The sequence below is a fragment of the Puntigrus tetrazona genome, unplaced genomic scaffold (genome assembly GCF_018831695.1).
Source record: "Puntigrus tetrazona isolate hp1 unplaced genomic scaffold, ASM1883169v1 S000001057, whole genome shotgun sequence".
NCBI lineage: Eukaryota > Metazoa > Chordata > Actinopteri > Cypriniformes > Cyprinidae > Puntigrus > Puntigrus tetrazona.
This window is the reverse complement of record NW_025048646.1, coordinates 19,324-29,566: the sequence shown is the minus strand read 5'-3', so window position 1 is coordinate 29,566 and position 10,243 is coordinate 19,324. Positions and strand designations below refer to the sequence as shown.

The following is a 10,243-nucleotide window of genomic DNA, read 5'->3' as shown; positions in this document are numbered from 1 at the left end:
GTAAGGTGAGACATTTTAATGGTCTCCAAAAAAAAGAAAAGCTTAGAAATGTATAGGCTACAACTTAACGAATATGCTTTTTTTAACCCTAAAACTATGTCTTATTATTGAAACTGTGAGGTTTTGACAGTTATGGATAGGCGTTGTTTATAAACGCCTTACTGTAACCCGGAAGACGTTGTGTATGATAATCAACATTATGCCACAAATGCTGTTTAACTAGTACAGAACCTGTATATTCCTTTAGAAACACAGGATGTTACATGAGCATATATATGAAAAATATTACAATCCCAGGAAGACTTTGAGTGCAATACATTCATATTACAAAAGGAATCAGTGACATCATAATCTCAATATTTATGATCTACAATGGATAGCAATATCAGTTTCGTTCACTGATGATATGATACATGATATAAGGCACTAGTAAAGAAATACATGTACATAAACAACCAGTTAACATCATGTGCAAAGCAACAATGATACTTCGGTCATTGTGTTCATATGATTTATCATGCATTATTGCTTACTATGAACAGACAATAGACACATACCGTACTGAACTATGCAACACGTTGCCTGTTTTATAACTTCTCACAATGGTATCATAAATACACAAACAGCTTATGTAATGGAGCGCTTGTGTAATGGAATATATTTCCCTGCTTTTAATATATACCACTTCATGTATAAGGCGATATTAAAGGAACATGTCAGAAATGCACATACAGTTGCGCTTCTTTCTTAGGCAACAGAGTAGTTATGTGTGAGTGCACTAAGTCAACAGTGTGAATATCAGGGACGTGTAGGGAACGATATGAGCACGAACGATTTGAAGAACCATGATGTGATGCGCATCCTGTGTGAATATGCAACGCTCTACAAAACTGACAAAACATCAATGTCAGCAACATCCATAGCCACAAGATACAGGAGACAGGGGCAATTGTGTATTTTTTACACTTTCCTTCTGCACAATGCTTCGAATCGACCTGCCATTTTCGAATAAGAAACATCTGATTCACAGGATTATCAAATTACAGCTCAGCTCAAAGTTATGCTAAAATTAACGTCAATTATATCGTAGCTACTAAATCAGTTGCTGTCCGTGTTATTTTATGCAAATAATATTTATTAAATGAATTTAGCAGCTATTGGTAAACTTTTTATTTTTTTAAGAATTAATGTTCGATGTCTATTCCGGTTTCATTCACTCTAAAAATGCTGGGATGAATACAATCCAGTGCTGGGTAAAATAAGGTTAAACCCAGTGACTGGGTTGTTTTGCCCAGTGGTTGGGTTACATATAGGTTCATATTTTACGGATGGCAGCGCTGGGTTGTATTTAACCCCACATTTTGTAGCGCACAGGCTTAACAAAATCAAAGCAGAATTCATTCATGCACACTAAGAAATGCCGGGTTAAGTGCAACCCAGTGCTGTGTGGGTAAAATATGTACAGAACTAGCAATCGGGTTGATCTGACCCAGCGCTTGGGTTACTATCCATAAGGTTGCGTAAAACATTAGCCCAGCTGGTGGTTCAAATCAACTCAATTGCTGGTTCTGTCCATATTTAACCCAGCATTTTTTTTTCTGAGCTTTTCTGAGGGCATGTGGAATAAGTGTATCTTTGGCTCATCTGTAAAAGTTTCTGGTGTCACCTACCCTTCAGGATTTTATAGAGTTTAATTATAAAAACTTTGCTTGTTCTGCATGCTATGGATTACTTGACTGTGTTAGTAAATAAATGTTTGTATCACGGTTAATATCTGGCCTAATCTAATCGTAAAATATGAACATTTGTATGTACAGTTGATATAAACTGTAATGCAGGCCTGCTACAAAAGATATTTTGGGAACAACTCATTTGAATCAGCGATTTAATTCATTGAAATTTAAACTGTCCCTTTAAATGAATCAGCGTCAGCTCTGTCTGTCTTATTTTTAAACAGTAGTAATATCCAGTTTAAATGCAGAGAACAGGTGATACATTTTAAATGAGCAAAACTAGCTTGTGAATAAACTGAAAGAGCGAAAAAAAGACGATGTGAAGAAATGATGTGCTTTCACACGGAAGACCTCAAAGCAGCAGAGTGTTTTATGCACAGAAGACAAAAATTATTTGCTGGATGCTGATATTCATTCATGATTCAGTTATTCATAGAGTATGCATGTAAAGTCAGGATTTCAGGAGTTGAAATGGATACATTTGTGCTCATGAACAGACCTGAATGAAATCATTTCTTATTTAAACAGTGACATTATATATAATACACACATTTCATCTAGGAACATCTATTTTCGTATCATCTCTCAAGTTCTCTCACGTTATCATATAAATTGTATCACGTTGCAGATTTTAACTTCTTAGGCCTGTATATCTCTATCATTAGAAAGCAGGGAAAATACATTTCTATCTCTTCTGTCATGGGGCATGTTGAGACGAGCTTTCACTTGCAAGCTTTACGTTATTGTAATATATGTGGCTTTTTGGATCAAATAACTGCCCAAAACCAGAATGGACAACGTCTGGGCAAATGTGATATAGTGTATACTCAAGGTGTTTCCAGAAATAAGGCTTGTGAACCATTTGACGTAACTCAACACAGTGAGGTAAAAGCACAGTAAAACATCCAATCAGGACAGTGAGGTAGATGCTTTCAGTGATGGGTGATTATGAAACTATAACGCTTAAAAGAAATGAAGACACAAACCTGCAGCAACCTTTGCATTTCAGTGTTTGTACCGCATAAACAATTACAGGAGGAAATCATAACAGAATTTCTACACGTACACACATTTTCTTTTCACCGTAGGCAAAACAAACAGAGTGGAAGAAAGAAAAGAAAACTGAAAATGATTTAGCAAAATTTTAAAAAGCTAGAAAAATAACCTTTCACCAGTTTAACCGATACCGTTGTATATAAAACCTACAATACTTTAAAAAAATAGATATTTAACAATGTTAACCTCAACAGTCAAGTAATTGTCATTGATAGTTGTTCCCACTTCATTTGACTACTGAGTTTGTTGGAAAAAAAATATATAATAAATTAACATAATAATCAAGATTTATTCCATGCCCAACTTTTCCATTCGTGCCATAATATGTTTTGGTATAGCGCGTGATCTGAAACTTTTAAACGTGACACTGCTGGCCTGAAGACACATATTCACGTATGCATACTCACACACACCTGTCCCGGTAGCGTGGTGTTGTTTTTGGGGGCAGATAAACTTTAGGATGCATCTCACAAATTGTTCGTGCATGTGATTTCAAGTAAATAGTTTCTACCTCAGTTCGCTTCAAAAGCATCTTCTTTATCTTCACCATGTTTCCTTATTTCCCCATGGTTAGATTCCACGTCTGACAACACGATTCCTTTTGAGACGTTGTACATAGTTCATTCGATAGGAACCAATCAATGTTGTTTAAATTAAGTTCGTTTTGTCCCGTGTTAGTGCTGCTCTGGCGAAGGTTCGTATCGTCCTTGATGATGTTGTGCTGCATGTACATGCAGATCTGAAGAACAGGAAGTCCATTTTCATGACCGTACCTGTAAAGAGAAAGAGAATGAAATGAAACGTGATCAACGTTATTAGATCGATTGCTGTTCTACAAAGCATCACCGATCCGGAGCAATCGGCCTGCCTGCAGCGCGGCATATTTAAACGCAGGTAGTTGTGCAGATTGAAAAACAAAAAAGGTTAAACGCGAATGTTTTGCATAAATATTTATTTGAATAAAATTGTTACAAAAATGCATTTGATTATAGTCAAATATATAATGTTCCAGATATATAAGATCTTGCACAAGAGCGCTCTGCCTGGAGTAGCTTGGTCAGACCTGGGGTGTCGGGGTACGAGACAAGTCACATAGCAGAAGTGCCAGTATTGCAAGAGCGGACTTGGCGCCCCATCTCTGGCAAACTCGGCTCCAGCATTCGCCTGTCGAACTTTCAGAGCTAGAATTAGACCCACCAGCCGTCTTCGCACCCACAACATCCGTTGAATCCAAGAAGTTGTGGTCGTCTTTGCCACCAAAGGATGAACAAAACTAATGGCTGTACACTTTAAGCAACAGCGGCACTGAATGTGAAACTACTGGCAGTAACGAAACCGGCAGTAATAAAACTAAAAAAACAGTAAAAACATAAACAGTACTACCACCATGTATGTCATTGATGCCATCAACAGTAGCAGCCCCTGGTAGTAACACCATTGATATTAACGCTACTGACCATAGCAGCACTGACAGTATCGCCATCAACAGTAACTGTACCACAGACAGCACCATTAACGGTAGTAAAACCATCATCGGCTGGAATGCCGTTGACAGTAACACCATCAGCAGTAACCCAACTGACGGCGATATCATAAACAGCAGCATAACTGACCGTAAAACCATTGACAGTAACACCACTGACACTGATACCACCAATAGTAAAACCACCGGCAGTAACACCACCAGCAGTAATGGCACCTCAGTAAACACCATCAACAGAACCACCATTGATAGTGCTGCCACCATTGACAGTAATACCATCAACTGAAACGCCACTGACGTTGACACCGCCAGCAATAACAGCACTGGCAGTAATGTCATTGACAGTAAGACCATTGACAGAACCACTATTGGCAGCAATGACACCATTGACTTTGACCATTGAAAATTTAGATGTTACCCAAGAACTGTATTTTTTTAGTTTTGCTTCTTTGTTACCGTCACCTTGCTTAGTTGGGGTTTGAAGAGCACTTGATATTAACTTAAAAGACAAATAATATTAAAAGCAAATTTAACTGCACTGACATTATGAGAATATATTTCTAAACTGAATGAGCTGAATAATGACACTAACTTTGAAAAAAAATCTGTATTTTATAAAACAGCTAAATGAACATCATGACACTGATTGGCTAATGGCACTCCATCCTTTTAGTGCTATTATACTGCAGTAAAACTACTGATATTAAAAATGATTTTATTTTTAATATCATTTTTACATTTTTTATTGTAAATTGTTAAACACAAATGCATAATCAGTGTCCCTGATTATGAAGCACTGCCTTTAATATGCACCAAAAATTAAGTTCAATAATAATAAAAAAAAAAATTATGACAGAATTTACATTTTTGTGTGAGCTATCCCTTTAAGCAATCTACCCGAATCAGTTTAAGAATTTGAATCATTCAGAGGAAAACCCTAACTGGACTAAGGAATATCAACACTGTGCTGCCGCGCAACCATGTAAATATCGCCCCTTTGAAAGCCAGAGCTAAAGCCGCGCTGCTTCATTTTCACTGCGCCGACAACTGCAGCAAACCACAAAGTCACGCTGACCTATCCAACACCTGTGAGCTGTAACACAAGCCAATAGCACGAGTGCCACACATGACAACAGCATTACGCAGTCGCTTTTATTGAGTAATGCTCGCCATATTTTCCAACAGAAAAAAAAAAAAAACGCTTGTCAGTGCATAATCAAATCCTCAGACGCATCTTGGTATCAGGGGGCGATATTCTTGGGCCAGGAGGAGGTATATTAGAGTCACATGATCACCAACTGTAAGTGCCAAAGGTTCATGGATTTCGAAAGTATCCACAGCTTGAAATAACATGACCTTTGAGTGCTGAAATTAACATGGCAGTCAAGTGTGTGTGTGTGTATACGTCAGTCTTATTTCTGCCTTTTTTTTTCCAGGCGACCAGGCAGCATTCCCTCATAAAACATTAAACACATGGTCAATGTAACACAACAATGTTAAAGTGGGTCAGGAAATACCCCCACTCTCTCCTCGTGTAACCTGGCACTGCAGTTCAACGGCTGCCGTGGTTAAGAATATGCAGTTAATATAAAGATATATTTATTAATCAACATTATTTATGTTGTGCACTGCTCTGTTTATGGAACTAGTTTGGGGATTCTATTGGACCGATACATGAGAACGTACATTTGGTTGTTCCCAAATGAATTCAGCGACTATTGTGATAACCGCATGCCATATATGAGATTAAATTTCAGTTATATATTACATATTCAGCCTGTAGTTTCAGCTATTTATTCTGTATCATTTACTATACACGGTAACGGTTTCTCTGAATTTGTTATTCGGAAAACAGTTATCAAAGTACAGTTATTAAATGTACATTTTATTTTAAATAGTGGCTTCTTTATTTGTAGATAATGTGGTAAACATAAATAATGCCTTGAACTTTATTGTACACTGGCTCCATTAAAATATAAATTCTGACTTTACCAGCAAACACTATATCTACTGAAAGCGTATTGACAAAATTAGAAATCAGACACATATCGCCCCCTAGTGTTAACAAACAGTACATGCCTTGTTTCAGAATTAAATATTATAGTTTCTAGTCAAGTCTTATCTCGTATCATTTTACAGTTTATACAACTATATTCATAGACATATAATTCAAGCGTGCTTGATACACAGGAGCGTATACTTATTTTTTAATTATATTTATTAATCTTTCTAATGGTATTTTCTCTTTGTGTGTGTATGAGTGTGTGATTCAACAGATACTTGTGATTTTTAATAAAAGTACAAATGTACATACCTCTTCCTGTCTGAACCCTTCTCGTTAATGTGAAAATCCAATTAAAGGAGCAGTGACTTCATTAAAAAAAAAAATTAATAAATAAAAAATCGATGATGTGGAGTGTCCGGAAATCTGTGCAGTTATTTCCATTTTCTGTTAGTCCACAGCTGACACTGCAGCCGTTGATTCTCCTAGTCCAGCCAATGGCAGATGAGTTTTTCCTTTCTCACAGTGACGTCATAATGAATCCCTTTTTGTTCAGCATTCATGATCCCCTCTTGATGCTGTTGCAGTGCAGAAATGAAAATGTTTCTCCATTTTTAGGGAAGTGGACTTCATATGGAGTTATATCGTTCCTTTGTGTTCACATTTCATATATTGGATAAGCTTCTGTGGGCTCTTTGGGTTTAACTAGGCCTAATAAGGCTGATTATTTTTATTTTTATTTTTTTTAATTTAACATAATTCGTGAATTTACCTTGTATTGTTTTTTTTTGTTTTGTTTTTTTTAAATGAAAGCACCAGAAGCCGTTTTTCATGTTAGTAAATTAGGTGAACAATAATAGCCCAATGTCACCAGAACCGTCTGGAAAAAGTTGCTATGGAAACACATTTTAAAGATTGCAGTTCTCACAGTTGGCCACTAGATAACGCTAGCGTACTTCAAAACGAACTAGTGTCCATATTTGAACGCACATTGTTGAAATCGAGGCTCTCTTCATTCATCCCTTGCACATCTGTTGATAATATGAAGAAATTAAAAAGCGTCGTGTTGCTTATCGGCGTAAGTCTATCCCTGAAGTGCTACTGCGTAGTTCGAATAATGCTATCAAGTAATTTCAAGATGCCATAACCTTTCAATGCGAATGCAGTGCCAGCCTAAAAAAATTAAAATTAACAATCACAAAGCCGGTCTGATATTCTCTGATCTTCCCCAAAACGAAACGGAGATATGCGTTGCTCAATTTTCCAAATTTAACGTTACGCATTATTACAATAATAATATTATTTTAATAACCTGGGGCAAGTCGTTTTTCCCCCAAATGACCTTGCAGTTGAACTGCCCTCGCTAGAAAAAAAAAAAAAAAAAAAAGTTACATATTGGTCCTACTATTCCTTTTTCAATTTAGCTATTTGTTTGTAAACGTCTGACATCGAATTTCTGAAAAACTAATAGGTCAGCTAATTTGTGGACTAAGTTTAGTATACGGATAAAGTGCTACAAATGGATTTAAACGGGCTTGCTTAAATATAACATACGTTCTATTTAATCCTCTTTTTTAATTCATGCGCCTATATAACTACGTCTCGCGATTATCTACAGTCACAAGAATGGAAGACAGTTCAGAAAACAATCGCGCATCACGTCATAGTGTTATCCGCTGTCGTCGTTTCCAAATGAAGCGTTCCTCGCAGATCTACTCAAGCCAGCGCGAGGGATGAGGATGTGCTCACGGAGAAAGGTGCGCTTCTTTGGGTTTATAATTGTTGGCGTTCTGCCTTCATACGTCGGTGAGCTTCCCCGTGTATGCTTTATGTGGGCTGCAGTTGGTGTACTTGACTGAATCTCCGTCCTCTGAATCCAAATAGTCTGATTTAGACAGGGACGCTTTGCTGTCGCTCCTTTTAAATTCACCAAACGAGGGCTGCTGCTGGCCGCACGTTACATGCGTGTACTGCATCTGCTCCTCGTGCTCGGTCTCCTGTGATAGAAGTAATTGAAATTGGACACGATGACGGGCACTGGAAGTGCAATGGTGAGCACACCAGCGATGGCACATAAAGAGCCCACTATTTTGCCACCGATGGTGACTGGGCACATGTCTCCGTAGCCCACAGTTGTCATGGAAACCACTGCCCACCAGAAGGCATCGGGGATGCTGCTGAACCCCGAGTCGGGGTCGTCTGTCTCGGCGAAATACACGGCGCTGGAGAACAGTATAACTCCAATGAAAAGGAAGAATATAAGGAGACCAAGTTCCCGCATGCTCGCTTGCAGGGTCTTGCCCAGGATCTGAAGCCCCTTCGAGTGTCTGGAGAGCTTGAATATGCGGAACACCCGCACCAAGCGAATGACCCTCAGGATGGCCAGAGACATCGCTTGCTGGCCGTTGCCCTGATGCTCGGCCAACTCCAGACCCAATGTGATGAAGTAGGGAATGATGGCCACGATGTCGATCGTGTTCATGATATTCTTGAAAAAGGCGGGCTTGCTTGGGCACGCGAGAAACCTCACGAGCAATTCAAAGGAGAACCAGATTATACAAAGGGTCTCTACGATAAAGAAGGGGTCTGTGAAAGGATTGGGCTTCTTCGAACTAGCAGTCCCATTGAATGCGAGGTGCTCCTCGTACATTTTCCCTTCCTCCCTAAACTCCGGTAAAGTCTCCAAGCAAAATATTACAATTGATATCAAAATGACGAGCACCGAGACAATTGCGATGCCCCTCGCGGGTCCAGAGCTCTCGGGGTACTCAAACAGCAGCCAGACCTGTCTCTGAAACTCGTTTTCGGGCAAAGGTCGCTCTTCCTCCTTGATGAAACCCTCGTCCTCCTTAAAATTCTCAATGACTTCTTCACCTAACTCATAGAATTTGATCTCCTCCATAAAGATGTCCACAGGAACATTAACGGGTCTCCTCAGCCTGCCTCCAGACTGATAGTAGTAGAGGATGGCATCAAAGCTCGGTCTGTTCCTGTCAAAAAAGTACTCGTTCCTCAGTGGGTCGAAGAAGCGCATTCTTTTCCTGGGGTCACCAAGTAAGGTGGCAGGGAACTGCGCCAATGTTTTCAGTTGGGTTTCGAAGCGCAAACCGGAGATGTTGATGACCACCCGCTCGCAGCACTCCTGGTCCGCCCGTTCAGGGTCGTAAACATCTTGGGACAGGGCTGCCAATGCCACAGTCTCGTCGAGGTTCTCCCCGGGCACCACAGTCATGTTTGTCCCCTCAAAAGGGCGAGTAGTTTTCGCGCCCCGCTTCTCGCGCTGTTCGTGGAAGATAGTCAGAGCACTTGTAGAGCGGCGCGTGTCGCGTCACTTCGCGCGCATTTTCCTCACGGAGGTTTCTCCACATTCCCTCCCCAAGCCGAGGCTGGCAGTCTGGTCGATTGGCTGTCACATTCACAGCATTTTAAGCAGCAATGCCCTCCCTCACTCTCTCGCTTTCTCCAAGCGTTATGGCAAGCCAATGTAACATTTATATCCCTTTACACAACAACCAAACGTTACAGGTGCTTCATTTTATTAGTCTTTTAACATTCTACTATTCTAAATCATCCAATTAAGATTATGTAGTTTTCAATTTCACTAGTAGCTATTACAGATTAACGAATATTTTTGAAGTAGCTGCAAATGATAAATGTCCTTTCAAATTGATAAGTTTCACAAACACTTTTTAAAATGCTTTTTTTATTATTGATGTAATTTAGGTGCCATGTGTTCATTAGTGAGCCAATAATTACGGGATTTGCCCGTGAAAACGGTCTGAAAACAACTCAAAAATCATTTAATCTCAAAAGGCTAACAGTACATTCTCTTAATTTTAAACACAAATATACAGAATTATAAAACATGGATCAAGCCTTTAAGTCTGTTTTCATGTTAAAAGCAGGTGTTAATATGTAACATTTACAAGCACAAAACATTTTTATTGATGCTAAAATGCACATTTTAAT

General features: G+C 39.0%; 1 protein-coding gene across 1 annotated transcript; it reads right to left on the bottom strand.

Annotated features, from left to right (window-relative positions):
• Positions 1-336: 336 nt before the first annotated feature.
• LOC122340443 (shaker-related potassium channel tsha2-like) lies at positions 337-9,712 on the bottom strand. The gene is given in 3 exon segments (XM_043234065.1): positions 337-3,562; positions 6,587-8,273; positions 8,276-9,712. Coding segments are annotated over 2 exon segments (1,434 nt in total). The 5' UTR covers positions 9,507-9,712; the 3' UTR covers positions 337-3,562; positions 6,587-8,070.
• Positions 9,713-10,243: the final 531 nt, after the last annotated feature.